Below are 19598 nucleotides of genomic sequence, written 5' to 3'. Positions count from 1 at the left end.
ATCTAAGGTAACTCTCTCTAATCTCATCCATCACTGAATCTATTCTAACCTTTTCACATATGTACTCGTTTGTCGTTTCACATTTTGTCTCTTAAGTGTAAAGCCGCTCATCCACCTGAGCATCCTCATCTCTGCAACCCGTAACTTAATTGATGCTTGTCTTTACTAACGAACATTCTGCGCAATAAAGTATTGCAAGTCTCATCACCATCTTATAAAATTTTCCCATAAGTTTGAGGGGTACCTTTCTATCTCACAACATGCCTGATGCATTCCTCCACTTCAACCATCAAACTCTAGTTCTACTAATAATATCCCTATTTATTTCACCACCGTTTTGAACAATAGACCCGAGATATATAAAACATGCACTTTTTGATGACTTGATCACCCAATGTCACAATCCCGCCTCTAGATCTATTACTACTAAAATTACACTCAATGTATTCGGTTTTAGATATACTCAAATAAAAACCTTTAGGCTCTAACGTTGACCTCCATAATTCAAGTTTTTCATCAACTCTCTCTCTAGTTTTATCAACAAGAAGAATATCATCAGCAAAAAACATACAAATCCTTTTGCAAATGTCTAGTAAGAACATCCATGACTAAAGAAAAAGAGATGGGCTTAAAGCTGATCCTTGTGTAAACCAATTGAAATAGGAAAATAATTGGTCAAACCACCTTGTATTTGAACACAAGTAACAACTCATGCGTACATATCTTTAATGACTTGAATATAAGTATTATTAATTCCTTTTTTTAGAACTCTTTAGAGTACTTATCTTGGAACTTTATAACATGCTTTATGTAACTCATTAAATATCATAGGTTGATCATCCTCACTCTCTCCATACTTCTCCATCAATCTTCTCAGCAAATGTATAACTTTCATGGTGGACCTACCCGATATGAATCCAAATTGATTTGGAGATACATTGGCATCACATTGTAACCTATGCTCAATTACTCTCTCCCATAATTCTTATTGTATGACACATTAACTTAATTCCTTTATTGTGCATCACCTTTATTCCTTAAAATATGAACCAAAACACTCCTCCTCTCATTCATACACATGACCTTAACTTTTAAAAAATAAAGAAATTTATTTTCATGATTCAATCTTGTGACCCTTGTTCTCAACTAGGCAAGCTATATAGTGAGCTAAGGTCTGCTTCCTCCATTCACATTACTTTGCATTCGTGAAGTCCACTAATTTTGATCGCATTCATCAAATGGCCTATAGCTATTTTAGGTACTTAAAGTTTAATCCCTGTTTCAGGCCTTAGGATTTGAATAAACGTCTCATATAGAATATTTTATTATTTTTGTACTTTTCTTATCTGCAGGATGGATCATTTGCCGGAACTGCTACTGTGGTAATGTCAGCATGCCCCTGCAAAAGGCACCATTTTCCATACTTGTTTTATTTTGTTTTCTCTGCATTATGTGCTTTGTGCCTGTAGGATGGCTCGCGTGCTGGAAATGCTACCGTGGTGATGTCAACATCTCAATGCAAAGGTCTGTCCACTTTCGTAAGATTAGTAGCTTCTCAAGCATTTCAGCATTACGAGATGTTTTCTTCTAGGGATGTTTTCATTTCCTTTGAATCTTTGCCAATGAGTAGTGACCTATGATATAACCATGATGTTTGAAGTGATGACTTGAGCTGCTTTGCTTCTTCTTGCTATTCATTCACAATGGTTTTTGAATTCCAGGTTTGGCACTCGAATACATTAAGAAAATGTTTGGTTTGAATAGATGTGATGGAATGTATTTACCAATCTTATTGAATGTTTGATTTGAATATAATTTATAGGTAATTGATTTACTCAGGCGTATGATCGAATGCATTTTTTTCATTCACAATTTCATACACAACCCTAGTAAAAAAGTTGGGCAGAAAAATTTACCTGGTTTTGCCATGATTCATGTCTCCTCAAGAAACAAAAACTCAACTTTTCATTAACCAATCAATATAGTTTTTATCTTTTTTTTTTTTAAATTTAATTTATTCTCAATGAAATACATGTGTGAAAACTAATTTTAATTCAATTCCTTTCTACCATCTCTATTTTCTTTTTTTCTTTTATTGCCTCTATTTCAATTCCTTCAAATTAAAGAGACCTAAACTGCACAGTAGTTTATGCATGGAATTCTTATAGACAGTTATAGAAAGAAAATAAGAAAAAAACATAAAAATAGAGTTCACGGAGGGGAAAGTAAAAAAGATTGATACAATGTAGGAAAGCATCAGTCACCCCTTTTCATCCATTATTTTGTCACTGTTGAACCTTCTGATGTTTTGATCAATATTTCTACTGCCCCTACGATGAAGTTGTGGGGTTGAAGGAAAATGAAGTCAGAATTCGTTTACCATGTTCTCCTTTTGGTATTCCATTTTATGCTGATAAGAATATTAAATGTAAGTTCTAATCTCCATGTTTCCCTGCAATGTACATGAACTCACCACAACAGCAACAAAAACATCAAGCCTTTATCCTATTATGTGAGGTCGGCTACATGAATCATTTTTCTCCATTGTGTCCTATTAAAAGTCAAATGTACATGAACTCACCGGAAAAAAAATAAAAATTGTTGGAAAGATAGAGCTAAATTATAACGGCCTAATGTCTCAGTTACAATGTTTAAAATTGCGTATTTGGGTATTGAGGCGTTTTTCATTCGTGAGGCGAGGCGTAAGCCTCAACGCGTTTTGAGGCGTAAGCCTCCTCAAAATCAAAAGATTGCGTTACATAAAATGATAAAATTTTTATATAATATATACTAATGAGTGAATAATATAAAACATAAAAAAAAAACATGAGATATGAAGTGAAATCAAAATATCCCAATAATAAGACAACATGAAATATAGTTCAATTCAAAATTCTATCTTTCCCAAATCCCAGTATTCTTTTCATTAACATATAATTCTAATTTCCAAAAATAAATAGCAATGACATATCACATAAGAACTCATAAGTCATCAGCACTGTCATCACTAAGGAGTTCTTCATTTGAATAATCATTATGATGAACTGCTCTCTCCCCTTCCTCCTCTCCTATAGAGTCCAATGTCGGGCATTTGCTTCAAGATTTATGTAAGTTTTAATATATATAGCGTGAGGCGTAAGCCTCATGCCAGGGAGGCGAGGCGGGCTTCAAGGCGGGCCTCAACCAAATTGAGGCGCAAGCCTCATAAAAAAAACTCGAGGCATAAGCATTGAGGCGTTTTTTACTGGAATTGCGCAAAGGCGGGCCTCAAGGCGAGCCTCATATTGCGCAATTTCAAAAAAAGGTTTTGAAAGTTATTATATTGTATTTATCAAGCATATAACTATAACTGATGAGCTTGGGGCCTTGGTTGCTCTCGGGTGGGCTTTGGATGCTTGGTTTTGAGCTAAAAAAGTTGGGTTCTACTTAGTTTTTAGCTCATAAATATTTGAGCTGATGTTTTAGCTCATTAATTGGAGGTATAATTGCACTTCCTAGCTCATAAATTATCTTTATTTGGATCATTCCCCCCTTGCCTTTGACTCCTTGATTTCCTCCCCTATGCTACCTCTTCCCATTCTTATGTCTCTTTGATTTCTTCTTTGAGAATAAAAGCTATGGCTAGTTGTCTTTTGGGATTTATCCCTGGCTGCTTTCCCGTGAATCCCCTGCCCCGTTTCCTGTGTTGTTTCCTCGGGTCCCTCTCTAGCTGCTTTCCCATGGCTTGCTGGCTGGGTTTCCCGTGGCTTTTTCTCCCTGTTTTCTGTGCAGTTTATGGGGGTTGTTGTGGTGTCTTTTGGCCTTCCTCTTCCCCTTAATTGGTTGTGCTTCCCGTGGCTTTCCTTGCTGTCTTTTGTGGATGTATTTGGCATGTTGGGTGGTTTTTCAGCTGCTGTCCTTGTATGTCTTTTGGCCTTCCTCTTCCCCTTAATTAATTGGTTTCAAGTGGCTGTTTGTCTCCCCTTTCTCTCCTATAAATATGTTGTGTTTTTTGTCAAAAAAAGTTGTTGTGATGATGATTTTTGGATAAAACCGGGTTTCTTTAGAATAGCTTGCGAGCTATGTCCTTCACCTTCCTCTCCTCTCTATAGCTTGCGAGCTATACTTCGTCTAGTCTTCTAATCTGTTTCTTCTATCCGCAAGTGACCACCCCACCTGTATCCCTCTTCTCAACGGTTGAAATGCAGTTTTAGGAGTTTATGTTTTGAAAGTTTGTAAGTCCTTTTGTAAGTGTCTTGTAAGTATATTTTTATGATATAAAAGGTGTTTTCTTAGTATTTTATGTATCTTCTTATCCTAGGAAGAGTTTAGTTTTTGCTTGCAAAAATTTGGGGCCCTTCCCAAATTTTTGCTTGCATCAGAATATTGTCCGCTAAAAGTTAGCATCACGTAAGATGATGAAGAGGATAAGGTATATATGTATTATTTTTTACTTACAAAATTTATTATACTTTTCCATTAAGCTAAAGTTACCATTTGTTAAATATTTAAGGAGTTGTCAACATTGTTTCTCTTGTTTATTTGCTATTTATTTCCTTAAATAGTGTCCTATGGTTTATAAATGATTTATATCATTTGTATCGAAGGTTTACTTGTTTTTAAAGTTGAATATGGATTATTCAATTATAATAGATTTTGGGCATTTTTTAAAGTTTTGATTGCATTGTATTTGTTCAACTCGCCTAAAATCATGTAATCATTTTTAGTAAACTGAAAGTCCAATATCAGCCATTGATGTAACACAAGCTTCCTCTAAGATATTTTTTCACTTCTTTTCTGTTGTGTCAGTGGCTTTAACTCAAAAGTCTCAAATAACATCTGTCTCTCATCATTCTACCCCTTTATGTTTCTTTATTGGCATCAGAGTCTTAGATTACATGGAGCGATGAGAGGTGATTGTGTAACGTATGCTTTAATCTGGATTAGGTGAAAACCAATGCAGGATTAGGAGACAACACAGCACAGCGACATGATGCAAGCTTGACCATGAAAATTCTTGAAAATTTTAATGCATGTGCTTTTGGAACGTGTGATCATCTATATATATTGTTCAATATCAAAGTCTGTAATAAATGTCCAAAGATAAATTTTTTGTAATTATAGCGCTAAGCTCAAATCATAGGAATGGTTCAAGTGGCAATGAGAGCTAGACATGAAAAGTGAGAGAGAAAGCGAATAATGTGCAAAATTTTGGAAAATGCGCAGCAATATTAGAAAATGTGAAAAAGATGGAGTATGGGATATTTTTTTCAATGCTTTATTTTTCAAATTATTTTCTTGCATCTATTTAGCTACTATTTTTATTTTTAGAACAAGATTTGCTAGACTGAGGTAGCTGTAAAAATGTTGATGTCCAATTTTTTCCCAAATAAGAAACAATATGACGCCAAAACAACTTTTGAGAAAGTTACTTTTTCAACAACTTGACATCTATTTTTCAAATAATTGCGTCCATTTTTTAATGATCCCTTAGAGTGACATTTCATGTCTAGAATCTGCCCATCACATGCTTGTATCATATTGAAGATTGTTCAAGTAGTGCTATGGATTTTATAATTTGACAAAATGTGTAGTGTGTTCAACACATCTTCAATTTTTTAGTGTTTGATAGTTTGAATTATCTTTAAACGTACCCGATATGATATGAAAACCTTATGGAAGTTCCCATGCTTTATTAAAGTAAGGGAATATAGGATTTGCTTGTAGCCTCTCCAAAATGTGATTCTCTGGTGTAAAGGTCAAACTCAACCTTCTTACATTGCAAAATCAAGTATTCATAAAGCATTAAATTATTCACAAGAGGAAGGCCAATGATGGCAAGGTCAACTCAAGAGAAATTAAGGTTTGTTTGTCTATTCAAGAAATGAAATGATAACATGTAGTTTTTTTGCTGTCGCATTAATAAAAAGTATGAATTTATTGGAGCTAAAGTTAGGTGATTAAAATGAAGAAGGGGTTCATGAGTGTAAGAAAAGAGTTCCTAGATATTTTGAAGGTAATTTTATAAGTTAGATCAATTATGCTATGTGAATATGAGCGTAGAAGTTGTTAAAAGCCAAGCTGATCATGCGTAAAATAAAAATGTTAAAATGCATATACAGAAGAAGGAATGATAAAGTGAAATGATTATATTAGTCGAACAATGGTATTAGTACCTATGGAGGTAAGATTGTAGAAGAAGAATTGAATGCTTTGTGCATGTGCAATGGAGGGTCAAATTGTGGAGTAAATAAAATTTAGAATGTGAAAATCACGAAGAAAGAGTGGTCAACTAAAAATAATGAGGCTAGAATTTGTGCATAACACGAGATATAGTTAAGATAATTTCTCAGACTTGGTGAATTTTTAAGATAAAGTAGCATGAATTAAATTCAATGCGTAGTGCTGGTTTGAAGGAGTCCGTATGTCCGCATTGGCGATGCATCCAGTTTAAACTTTAAGAAAAATAACTTGGTCGCTTTGAAGGTCGGAGGAGCAACTTCAATTTAGTCTTCTACACTATGGGTTAGGTTCTTGATAGAGGAAAGTATATTTTGAAAAGGTTGTAACCAAAATCGTTTTATTGTAGAATCATTTAGACTGGCCCTAAGTTCCAACAGGCAATCCAACGGGGCAGTGATGTTGACAGAAGGCTTTGGTTAAGATATGTAATGTGTGTGGAAGAACCTCATATCCACAATACCATGCCCATGCATCATTACCAATCCCAAAGCCCATTATAGGTTGCATTAGATACTTTAGTTTTTTGCCTTATTGAGGACATCGTGAGGGATAGATTTGATGTTCATGGTGGACTCGTTATAAAAAAACATGGCCTATTCATTCCTTCTAAGATACTTCTGATGTGGAGGCATTAAGATGCTTTTACAAGGACCCATTTAGGCTTCGTTTAGGACAGCTTTCTTGCGGCTTCTTAAAACAGGTTTTTAATTAAAAAAAATTAATTTCTATATTAAAAAGCTGCTTTAAGAAGCGGTAAGAAAGCCGTCCCAAACGAAGTCTGAGTCTTTTGGACATGAAATATGATTTAGAAAATGATGATTTTATTTACACCCATTTTGAGTGTGATGATGTAATTAGATGAGATGTTTTGAGGAGATATCTGAAGTCTAAAATAGATGTTAGTGTCTGCTTTATCCAACCAAATGATGAATTTAATAAATTCAATTATTTTTTTAATTATGTTTTCTAACTTCAAGCAACCAAAATGGCAATTGTGTTTCGTGAAAAGTCTTAAGTATAAATTCTCTACTGGAATGCTTGTTAAGCCATTTTAAAGGACTTTTTGAAGAAGTTATATTTTGTTGTTGAAAATAAAAATTTTACAATTAAACTGGCAAGTTGCTAAGAAGGTTTATGTCGCTTATTTGGTCATAAGATACTCCACATCCTGCAAATTAGAAATTCTATTTACTTGAAAGCTGATTATGGAAATAAAATGTGCTGATCTGTTGTGTTGACAGGAAGTCGAAAAGCGCTTAATAGAAAGCAGCAGCGTTAAATAGTCTTTTCCCAGATAACAGACTTGGCGCTAACCAACCAGGTGAATGGTGCGTTTTCCTTGAATTGTGTATGTCAGATAGACCTCTTTCTTCCAACATACATATATAGAACGCAGCTGCCACTTCTGAGAATAGCTGCTAAAAAATCAAGAAAGTTTGCTGCTAGTAACTGATATATGTATAAATAACCAGATGTAGGTTTCCTTACACTGCCTAATATTTTTAACGTTTGAATGCATAATATGGTCAGTTTTGTTCTGCATTTAGCTGTTCTGCTTGCATGCATAGTGAAAAATTTTGCTTGTCACACCTTTAATGTCATGCAATTATCATGCCAACCATGCCTTCCAAGGTGCTGAAATATAGGGGTGTCAATTTCGGGTCACGGGTCGGGTTTGGGTCGAACCCGAAACTGACCCGGCACTATTCGGGTCAACCCGAACCCGACCCATTTTTTAAAAACGGGTCGGTTTTCCGGACCTGAACCCGACTCGCTTCGGGTCCGGGTCAACCCGATATGACCCGAATGACCCGTTTCCAACAAGAAAATTGCAAATTTTTTGGTAAAAAACGGATCAGTCTTCTCTTTACGGGTCAAAACCGGGTCAATCTCGGGTTGCCGGGTCAAAATTAGGTTTTTGTGTCAAAATCGGGTCACTTTCGGGTCAATTTTGGGTCAAAGGGTTAACCCGAACCTGACCCGATTTTTGAAATGGGTCAAAATGTTGAACCCGAATCCTAACCCGAAATTTTCGGATCGGGTTCGAATCGGATTTTCGGGTCATGTCAAATATTGACACCTCTACTGAAATATTAGTGTTAGGGTTACCAAATAAATCCTCTTTAATATGAAGATTTGGTTGTCATATGGATGTATGGAGCAGATGGCATATATAATGACAGCAGCTATAATAAGTCTATGTTTAAAACAACTTTTATATTGTTTCTAAATAGTTAATACAACTTTAAAATAGTCGTTCCAAATGAAGCCTAAGGTTTTGTTTGGGACGGCTTTTTATAACAACTTTTTAGTACAAAAATTTTATATATTTACAAATTTTATATTAAAAAACTGTTTTGAAAAATAATACGAAAACTGTCTCAAACGAAGTCTAAATATTGCTTCAGCTTCTGGGATGATTATCTTAATGTATTACTTACTGCCCAGGCACATTGCTGAGATGTTACATTTAGGGCTTTATGGGACTGCGATAGCTTTTTTGAAAGATATTTGTAAAGTTATTATTGGGGAAGAAAAAAATATTATTGATATTACAAATATTTTTTTTTGGGAGAAAAATAGATAATAACATCTGTTGTTTTCAGTTATTTAAAAGTAAAAAAATAAAAATTTGACTAAAAAAATATTATAAATCGTAATATTCAAAATTTATTTTAAGCTATAACTTCTATCCAGCCTAATAGCGTCCCAATAAATTAATTAATTTTTTAAGTATATCTTTATATTTCAACTTGATCGAATAATATTTTGGCTTAGTATGGCTCACTTTGATCGTCGCAGAATTTTAAGTTTGGTTAAGGATTGCTCCAGCAAAATTAACGAGATTATTAAAGATTAATTTATCTTAGTACTAAAATTGATTCAATCTTGAATCAGATTGAGTGAACTGAATATTGGCTTGAAAAAAAAAAACTCATATAGGGTTTGAGTTTCTCATCGCTTCCCTTTCTCTTGTATCCTCTATTGTTTCTAGAGTTGATTCTCTTCGTCATTTCTCCAAAGTCTCTAAGCCTAGGAAAATTATTACGTGCGGTGTCCACCGGACGCATCCGGAATTTGATTCAAATGCGCTATGTCACCCAATGTATAATGCATTGGATGATATGGTGCGTCTGGATTAACCTCCGGATACGTTCAGACATTGCACAGAATAATATCTCAATTCTTCAAAGATACTTGGCATATTATTAGTAACAACTTTATAAAAGCTATTAAAATCTATATTTTTTGGGCTAAATAAGTTAGATTGAAATAAAAAAAATTCATTTCTGCTTGTTCAAAATTAATTGCATAATTGGATAATAATGATTCTGATGATCCACCAAGCGATAGCTTTGTTTAAATAACAATGAATATGATGATCAACCACATCAAATTATGGCTATTTCACAAGAGAAAACTCACTCAACATTAATGGATCTCCTTGTGATGACACAGCCATGCATGGTAGTAGAATTACTGGTTCATCCTCACCCTTCTTTGATGGTTCTTAAGGGTTCTGATTCTTACCTGAGGAGCATGAACTGGGTTAAACTCAGGACTTCTCCTGCTGAAGGAATCATCTTCTCTGTCTATATTACGAGTTATGATGATCCGCTTCTGCTCCATTCGAACACTCCTGTCATTCGAGAACTTATTCCGATCATAATGGCCACCCTCTTCATTCATCCAACCATGGTGAACTCTCTCCTGAAGCTCTTCAGTCTCATCTGGATGATCTTGTAAATCTGCTTCATATTCTGGTGCAAAGAAAGATTTGGAATTCCTTGCTCTCTCTGCAGTACTATGATTTCTTGTAAAGTCTGCATCAGCTGATGAATGAGATAATTTCTTTGCAGGAGTTATTCGATCGAATACAGAAGCAGAAGCTCCATCATTCCTGAAATTTCGTCGACCTCTCGGTCCGTTAGATCTTCCATTGAACTTCTTCCCTCTCCCCATTGTTCTGATCTCAACAAAAGACTCCTTTTCCTTGTTCTCAGTTTGGGACTCGGTGGCTGAACCTAAATCATATGGTTGGATATTTTGTAAATCTGGCTCGAGCCTAAACCCAAGTGGCCGTTTATTCTCAGCCATTTTTCTAAAAGTAATAGATATCCTGCACATATCGATCTTGAAAAATTAGAACAAGATGCATTTGAGCTTATATTTCGATCTGAGAATGGGACTAAGGATGATTGACATCACCTTTTAGAAGGGGCTGCTGGTACCCAATGCTTTGCAATATTAGCTCCATTACCATTTAAAACGATCACAGACCTAAAAAAGATTAATATTATAAGATAGTAATCTTACTCACAAAAAATCTAAAACAATGAGGTAAGTAGTGATAAATACATCAAATTATTCATTACAAGAAGTTTTTAAGCACAAAAATAAAACAATATCAAGTACACAAAGGGGCAAACTGCAATTTACTGCTAAAAGGTGCTTAAACCAACTCCTTATTTTGATCATCAGAAGAGATTTTCATATATGAAAATTCTCAAAAAAAAAAAAAAATCCCTTTCAATGTTTTCTGCACTTTTTTTAAACTCAGATCTAAACTTACACCACATTTACAATAGATTAATACAAAAACAGTTGATTTCAATTCCTACTACAAAACATATTAATAAAGTAATCACCATACAAATATATTAAACATACTTACCCAACTGGAAGTGGGATTGGAGCTGATCCCTTCACCTCCCCTGCATCAGCAACTTGCAGGTTGAATCCAAAAACCATATTGCACTCACTTAAAAATGAAACTGTGCAGAATGGACGAACAAAATCATGGCTCTCAATATTAGGTTGCACAGAATAGCCAGGTTCATAGATATTAACACTGCAGCTATCAGGTACACAAGACACAGGCATCACATGCCATCCAATCAACCTTTTTATCATAAGCTTGAAGATATTTGGTATAGGATTAGCTGTTGAATTGCGAAGGATGCCCGAAGGATTTTCATTTTGTTTCTGTCATGAATATGGCAGTTAATATATACATTTTGGAGATTCGTGAAAGAATAATAAGGAAGGTGATAGTAGAATCACATTGTTATAACAACATCCAAATTGGATTGTGGAACTTGCTTCGCGCAAATAATTTCTGGAATCAGATTCTTCGGAATATGTTTGCTCTGCAGGAATTTATATTGAAATTTGGTCAACAGAAATAGATTTTCAATATAAAGGTACTTAATTTTTGAAACAAAAATGAATCATAATAAGCTTTTCATGACAATATATGACGATCAGCATGAGAAGACTCCCATGAAAAATACAAAAGAAACTAGTTTGTAGACAAAACAATGAAGAGAATAGCACATGACATTTTCCACATAAGAGAAAAAATTAAAATTTGAAGGGAATAAGAAACCTAAGCATTGAGGCTTTGGATTCAGATTTCTAGATTGAAAATATTCCATTTAACAGAAAAATAAACCTTTGGAGAAGTATTTTTACCGTCCAGCTCATAGTTCCTCCCTTTCATTTCCAGTTCATACACAAAGTTCACAATCTTCTTCTGTTCCGCGGCACTAAAAACACCAGTATGCAGTTCAATACCCTCCAAAATATTCACTATCTTTCCATCTATCCTCTCAAGGCAAACAAAGTCCTTCTTCCTTCCAACGCTTGAAAATCGTATCCGTTCTCTCTGCTCTCTAGAAAGCTCGGTTTTCTTCATCCTCATCTCTCCCTTTCCTTCCTCCATCTCATCCTCCAAACTGTTCTTCCTCGCCTCCTCTTCTTCCTCTTCTTCCAATTCATCTGCCCAGGACATACGCACCTTAGGCGATTCCGTCGCCGGATCTGTATCCCAACCCGTGGCCTTGATATGCTCCCATCCATCCGTAGAAGCTCTACAGAATTCATCAGCCCCTACAGCCATACTCGATCTCTCCTCGCCGGCACCTAAGCCCGATTCCTCCCCTCCGCCATCAACCTCCTCTTCCCCGGGGTCGTACCTACGCTGCTCATCTACTGCACAAAACCGAGACTCATAACCAGTCAGAGGAGAAGGAAACGATAAACTATAAAAGAGGAGAAAGAAGTCGAAAATGGAGCAAAATCGTATGCCAGCACCTGGACTGAGTGATTGGATTCGGTCAAGAAGAGAGGCCGCGCACCCCTCGCAGAGATCCTTGGTTAGGAAGGGCAGCCAATTCGTGAGAAACTCCTTCGCGATCTGGAGATCGGATGAATCAAAGCTTTGGAGGAAGGGATCCACTTCCATCTTTCTCTTCCTCTCTGCGCGATCAAGCGAAAAAGAAGTTTAAACATCCCTCAGCATACGAAAATGGCGTATCGTTTTTTACTGAGAGATTTACACAAATAACACTGGAGTGTTATTTATTTTAATAATAGATTAGTGTCTAAAATATCTTAAAATTATTCATAAGAAAATACATTTCATAAATTAAAATTAATGATATTTTTAATGTGATTAAAAATTATTGCATTATTAAAGTAAATATGAAGATATATGTTCTTGAAATATAAATATAGAAGAATTTGGTGGTACTTATACAAATATAAAAATAAGGAAATTTGATTAGGCTTCGTTTGAGACATCTTTTTTGCTGCTTCTTAAAATAACTTTTTAGTGAATTTTTTTTTGTACTAAAAAACTGCTTTGAGAAGCAATAAGAAAACCGTCTCAAACAAAGCACTAAGGCTTCATTTGGAGCGACTTTCTTACTGCTTCTTAAAGCAGTAAGAAGCGGCTCCAAATGATGCCTAAATGTACCTCATAATAGCTTTATTCAGACAAATATACTTATATATATATATAATCTATTATTTGTGAATCATTTTGCATAAAAACACTCTTAAAGTTCTTATAACACACTTGAAACTTAGGCTTCGTTTAGGACGATTTTCTTCATGCTTCATAAAGCTTCTTTCTAGTACAAAAATTAAAATTTTTATACTAGAAATCCGCTTTAAGAAGCAGTAAAAAAGCTATCCCAAACATACCCTTAGTGGTGAACCTGCTTGGAACACAGAATTACACAAGTAACACAAGCCCTACGAAAAATAAAAAAGAGACGAGATACAATATTTTTATGTGGTCCGGCCAAATTTCAAAATTAGCCTACCTCCACGCCTAGCTAATTATCGACTAGGATTTCACTAAGCAATCTCAAAAGATTACATATCTTCACATATAATTTTTAAAGTAATTGCTCCTTTGGAAGATACTATTCTTTTTGGGTAATCACATCTCTTATCTTTATAACCACATTCAAAATAATAGTAAAATGATTCATATTTTTAGTGATTCCACCCAACATAGTAATATGATAATTAGATTGATAATTAGGACTAATTTAGGATGAAAAATTTTTGCATTCCACATCCAACAAACAACTAAATTGAAACAACAATAATTCTAATTCGATTGTAACAAATTATAGATCGAACTAATTATGTTTTGTTCATTCATTCCACTAATAGTGCTTCTAACAAATGGCAAATTGTATGTTATGACAATACGCTGGATAGAGGAGAAGAAGAAAGAGTTTGTTGAGGAGAAGTAAGCGAACATCATCTGAAGAAGTTCAAGATACAGAAGAAACTAGAACAACTTGGCTTTTTTTTTTTGTAACTTATCTAAATCTCAAAATCTGAATATAAGAGAGAAGAAAGCCCTATATTTATAGAGTAAGGCCACCTCAAGGTCTCTTGAGAGGGAATTATTAAAGAAAACTACAAATTACAATAAGAGAAAGAAATAACATATAACAATAGAGAGCAGGTGGATTTGATTGGCTGAACCGGTTCGAATAGATCCACTCGATGACATGGCATCCTCATATCACTCAATTTTGGGAAGAAAAAATAGAATTCATATCTGATTCAATTCCCCATTTCCGAAACAAATGCAAGTCATGAAAATAATCTGAAGGAGCAAAATAGTAAAACTGAAAACAAATTAGAAAGTCATTTAAATTTCTCAAAACTCTTTTAATTAAGAAAGTAAGAACTGAATAAGAGAAAATAGTAAGAGAAAGCACCATTTTAGTAATAATCACTCAATAACATGTCAAAAAATTATGTTTCACGCCAGTCGTCTGCTAGGGTTTTTCCCTATTCGCTAGGGCTTTTACCCTAGCCGCCTTCGCCTCCGTCCTCGATATCCTTGTTTTTCATGGCGAATAAAAGGTTGGATCCTGGCTTTCTTGAGGGTAAGCACTCCAAGTCCTTCAAATATGTGTTGTCTGGTTTTGTTGATTCGAAGAGTTTTTCGAATTTTCGCATCTCTACGATTCGAGGTATGCCAGCGTTGTGGTTTTCGGAAGAAGAATTTTTGCATCTTGCTAAACCTTTTGAGTTTTGAGTTTGCTTTGGTGGGGAAATTTCCCCTTAAGCGGCCAGTTTTGGATTCAATCCGTAGGTTTTTTTTTCAATCTTAAGTTATCCGGTGATTTTTCTGTTACTTTGTTGGATCACTCAAATGTTCTGATCAAGCTTTGAAATGATCTTGACTATGGTAGGGTTTTTGCTCATCGTTCCTACTTCGTTTATGGCTGTTTCATGAAAGTTATTAAGTGGTCGCCTCTCCTGGACCTTTCGGAGGAGTCGCCGACGGTCCCTGTATGGATTTCCTTTTCGGGTTTGCGTCCTCACCTTTTTTCTTCTCGTATTCTCTTTGGGTTGGGTTCTATTTTTGGTTGCCCGATTCAAACCGACAATGCCACGGGTGTTGGCTCGCGTCCCTCAGTCGCACGTATTCTTGTTGAAATTGATATTTTTAAAACCTATCCTGAATCTTTTTGGCTGGGTCCGGAGAAACTTGGGTATGTTCAAAGAGTTGTTTTTGAAGGTGTGCCCAACTTCTGTCAGCATTGTAAGGATGTGGTTCATAAGAAGTCGGAATGTTCTAAGCTATTTCCTAATTTACGTCCGGTTGTGGTCTCGGCTCCACCGTCGGTGGACTCTGTTTCTAATCCCTTAGTGAATTCTGGTATCCCTGTTATTTCTTCTATCCCGATTGTTAACTCTGTCCCTCTATGTGATAATAATGTGGTAAATGGTGAAGTTCCTTCGGCTCTACGGGTTTTGAATTGTGATATTGCTATTAATGCTGTGGAGGTTGATGCCTTGCCCTCTATTGAATCTCCGGTTTGTTCTCCTGATGCTATGGGGTCCCCTATTCCGATGGCTTCTTTTGATGGGTTGGGGGTGATGTTTTACCTGGTAATGAGGTTGGGGTGGTTTCGGCTCCCTTTATTACTCATGTTGGTGTTAATATTAGTAATGTTGTGGATAGTTGCGTTGTTGTGGCTGTGATTGATGATTCGACAGCTTCGTCGCTTGGTGTCGAGGTTTCGTGTAAACCGGCTGTGAATGTGGACAATAATGCTGAGTGTGTGCGGGTGGATAAAATGAATGGAAATTCGGTGTGTTCTAATAATTTTGTTGCTACACACATACTATGGTCAATCGTTTGGGTGATAATTCTGGATTTGATATTAGGAACCATGTGGATTGGCTACATGGGTCGTCTGAATTTGAATCTAAATTCGACTTTTCGGATTGTGGCTTGGTTTCTCCGGATTTTTGCGGTGATTATGATCCTAGAAACGATTTTACTCTGGTTCATGATAGGCTTGTCAGCTAGGTTGCTTATCGTGGGAGATTTTGTGGAAGGGGCCGGAGAAAAAGATAATTTTTATGTATACTGTATTTTTCCCTTTATTTTTGCGGGATTGGCTTTCTGGTCATTTGGTCGCTTGGGTGGTGCGCTGGTTTATGGGGCAATGATGTGGCTGAGGTTCGTGTCCTTGTCGTCGAGCTGGTGGCAACCTTTGGTGTTGTTCTTAGAGTTAGTTGGATATTGGGCGCTATCTTCACCTTAATGGATGGTCCGTGCAAGGCTTCGGGGATACTGGGAGCCTCGGCCGATTACTGAGCCCTCTTTTGGGTTGTATTTTGCCTTCTTTCTTTTTTACTTTTGGTCAATTGATGTTGTAACCTTTTTTGTTTATCTTAATATATTAGTTTTGTTTAAAAAAAACACCATTTTAGCAGTTTATCTCTGCATGCTCAATGGGGACACTATTTTTTTCAGATGCAATAATTTGGAGAATGAGAAAGAAAGATTTTAGATAAGACATTGCATTAAAAATAAATTATTCTTTTGGAGCTTTGAGCATATCAAAAATGACTGAAATCATATTTAAGGAAAAGAAAGAGCATATTAATTATTGTCTGCCTTACTAATATAACAAAATGATAGCTAGAATATTAATTATTTCTCAAAATGCTAGAATTCTATATTGAAAATTGATTAAATTATATAATTATATTAATATTTTATTTTAAATATCTAAATGCACTACATAATCCATTAACATGACATTATCCCTTTAATTCGTTTAATAGAGACTTGTTATGTGACAAAAAAGAGGAAAAAATGAGGAGAGAGAAAAGAGAAATTAAGATTTGAAGGTTGTAGAGTGATTTTCGTCAGTCGGTCCTATTGGGAGATTTTCTTGTCTCACTATAAGGAACAATTATCATATTGTTGACCTCATTTTTGTATGAGGTCACTAGGGACCCATCGAGACTCCATATCAATCCTGACCCTACATCAATCCAGACCAATCTACTCTAGACCCTAGGATGCTTCCAGACCAATCCAGATATTAGGATCCATTCTAGACCCTAATACTCTCCTAGATTCAAACCCTATGATCTTCTTAGACCCTAGGAGCTGCCTAGACCTTAATTCAACTCAAACTTCAATCAAATCCAGACTTTAAACCCATTCAGATCTTAATCTCCAGTTCAATTTTAGATCTTACCTTTGATCTAGCTTTAAACATATCTAATCATTTATAATTCCCTAAATGATTATAAATGATTTGGATAATTCAAACTTAATCTATCAAACTCAAAACCCAGATCAAATCCAAAATCCAGACCCAAATCCAATGCTAAAAGGGCAAGTCCTAAGAACCTTTTTCAGCAAATCTTCAAACACTTCAAAAACCAATCAAATGACCTCCGATTCAGAGTCTGTCAGTTGTATATTGATGGGACATGTCTCTGGAGGCAACCCTCCAAATTTGAGCCCATTCTGAGGTCTCTAACCTCAGAATCTAAATCTAAATCCAAAGGCGGTAAAACCTTCAAATATTTACGGCATATGCCACTAGACCTGCCATCCAGTGGATTTTGACTTTAGAGCCTTCACCAAAGCCTCTAGTCACTTCCAGACCATTAATTCTGATGTGTTGATCGATAAACTGGATTTTTCTGGACTCATCTCAGCTCTCAGTGGGCATGAGCCCAAAATGATCAAAATACTCCTGTAGGGCTTAAATAGGGATTTCAAACCAAACGACCTCCAAATTGGGTGCAACCACTTCTAGCAAATTTCAAATTTCAAACCAAACCTATTGGGCCCATTTCCAGGCCTTGGGTCAACCTGGTTGACCAAGTCGACACAGTTGACCTAAATGGCCCTTTAAGGGTCCAAATAGGCGTTTTAACCCAAATGACTTCTCTAGGCCAGGAAATCACTCTCTTTGGTCTTAAAATATCATTTCAAACTTGTCGAGCCTGATTCCAGACCCTGGGTCAACCTGGTTGACCAAATCAACCAAAATCAACCCTAAAGCCCATTAAAGGCCCAAATAGGCCCTTTTCACCCAAGTGGCCTATTTAAATCCTGAAACCATATATACCAGACTCCAAATATTGCATCATACCTATCTAGCCCAGACCCATCCCTTGAGTCAACCTGGTTGACCCAGTCAACCTAGGTTGACTCAAATTTCCCTTAAGGCTTTAATGGGTTATTTTAACCCATTCAACCCATTGAATCCATTTCAAAGCTCCAAAACTAACTCTAACCATGGCTCGACCATGCTCTAAGCTCTATCCAATCAAACCCATTTAGAGTTAACCAAGTCGACTCTATGAGTTGGGTCAAACCCATTCCAAGCCACATATAAAACCCAAACCTTGAACCCTTCATTTGGATTTGGTTTTGATTTAATCTAACAAATCCTTGAGGCCATTTGACTGCCACCTCAGCAGTCAAAGTGTTTAGTTGACCAGTCAATGCTTGGTCAACGAACCTCCAATTATCTAAGTGGCTTGGCTCAAGTTAGTTCAGCCCTCTTTAAGGCCTCCAACCTAGCATATTAACCCTTCCCATTTGCCACCTCAGCATGCATTGACCCATTGACTAGTCAAACAGTCAATGGGTGGTCAAAGAAGCTTCCAAATGGCTAAAATCCTTAATCAAATTTGTTAAACTTAAACCCAAATCAATTCAGCAGATTAGTTAAGGTCTAGAACCTTCCTAAAGCTCATCATGACCCTTGGATCTAGATCCAAAGGTCCCTATCTCTCCATGTGTCTAAATAGAGGACAAAACACCCTTTCCATGTAGGATGTCCTTGTGATGTCCTTACTCCCAGCTTTCCAACCACTCCCAGGGACACTTGGCGGCATCTGGGAACCCAGCTAGTCGATCATAGCCATCCAAAACCACCTGGGGACGTTTGAATAGGAAAAAGATGCCCTAGAGCCTCTCATTCGAATCCTAGCATTCTCTCACCTCTCTAGAGCTCATCCAGCTTGAATCTCTGTTCCATTGGGCTTCCCAGAGATTCCTCAATATTTGCCCACTCAAACCCGGCCATCAAACCCCGCCGGCGAGTACATTCCTGCGAACTCAAGCTCAATTCCGTTCAAAGCTTATTCCAGGCGATTCGTGGAGCGTCAGAGCTTGGATTCAACTAGGAACTTAATCGTGGACAGTCTACAAGCTCAACCATCCATTTAACGGTTCAATCCGTCCAAAAATCAAGGTGAAAACCGAAACCCTAGAGCTAGGTACACTAGTCTAAATAGCTTTTTATTAAACTTGTTTTAAGTAAAATAAAATAGTCCCCAAAATTTCTATTCACTATGTTAATCTGGATTTAAAATTTCAAAACATTTCGTCATCTGGATCGCCAAAACGGGCTCAAAATAGGTTCTAGGGCTCGGTTCGCTGGCTGCATGAATGGAGCCCTATTTGGTCCGTTGATCTTTCGATCAACATATCTGATTGCATCGTTCCGCGCGTTGATCCGACGTGTATTCAATCCCATGGCTCAAACTGCAGTCTGGCTTGATCTTGTCCGTACGTTCAAAACCGCGGATGAGCCTTCCGCCATCTGATTTTTCTTTGCGTGATCGGAAAATGGGATTTGATCATCACAGTTGGCTCTTCGGTATAGAAGATCGAACGGCGATGAGCCCGAGCTGACTCGGATTAGTGAAACCGCGCGAGCTCTCCAACGGACGACGCGTGTCTGACCGCCGCCGCGCCGTCGTCCGTACCGGCCCAATCTTCGCGC

At 36.5% G+C, this 19598-nt stretch overlaps 2 protein-coding genes across 2 annotated transcripts in view; one reads left to right on the top strand and one right to left on the bottom strand.

The window, feature by feature from the left end:
* LOC110097447 overlaps positions 1–7764 on the top strand; it is a 28368-nt gene extending 20604 nt beyond the window's left edge. The window contains exons 12-14 of the mRNA XM_020823821.2: positions 1353–1382; positions 1470–1524; positions 7464–7764. Of these exons, the coding sequence (XP_020679480.1) occupies positions 1353–1382; positions 1470–1524; positions 7464–7501 (123 nt within the window). The 3' untranslated portion in view covers positions 7502–7764. The remainder of the gene's footprint in view (positions 1–1352; positions 1383–1469; positions 1525–7463) is intronic.
* Positions 7765–9516: 1752 nt separating this feature from the next.
* LOC110097451 (RNA demethylase ALKBH9B) lies at positions 9517–12520 on the bottom strand. Its single transcript, XM_020823825.2, has 6 exons — positions 12319–12520; positions 11698–12216; positions 11287–11372; positions 10898–11208; positions 10432–10503; positions 9517–10342 (listed from the first exon to the last, which is right to left on the bottom strand). The coding sequence occupies exons 1-6, from the start codon at positions 12467–12469 to the stop codon at positions 9700–9702; spliced, it is 1782 nt and encodes a 593-aa protein (XP_020679484.1). The 5' UTR covers positions 12470–12520; the 3' UTR covers positions 9517–9699.
* Between the last annotated feature and the right edge of the window lie 7078 nt (positions 12521–19598).

This window comes from Dendrobium catenatum, unplaced genomic scaffold (genome assembly GCF_001605985.2).
Source record: "Dendrobium catenatum unplaced genomic scaffold, ASM160598v2 fragScaff_scaffold_1482, whole genome shotgun sequence".
NCBI classification, from domain to species: domain Eukaryota; kingdom Viridiplantae; phylum Streptophyta; class Magnoliopsida; order Asparagales; family Orchidaceae; genus Dendrobium; species Dendrobium catenatum.
This window is presented reverse-complemented; position numbering and strand designations above follow the sequence as displayed.

Bases quoted from the DNA above. Each gene is read 5' to 3' on its own strand.
- LOC110097451 (XM_020823825.2), bottom strand. From the start codon at position 12,469: ATGGAAGTGGATCCCTTCCTCCAAAGCTTTGATTCATCCGATCTCCAG. The intron at 11,373-11,697 runs GTAAAAATACTT...AAATTCCTGCAG, and splicing joins GAGGAACTATGAGCTGGACG to AGCAAACATATTCCGAAGAA. The intron at 11,209-11,286 runs GTGATTCTACTA...TATTCATGACAG, and splicing joins TTGGATGTTGTTATAACAAT to AAACAAAATGAAAATCCTTC.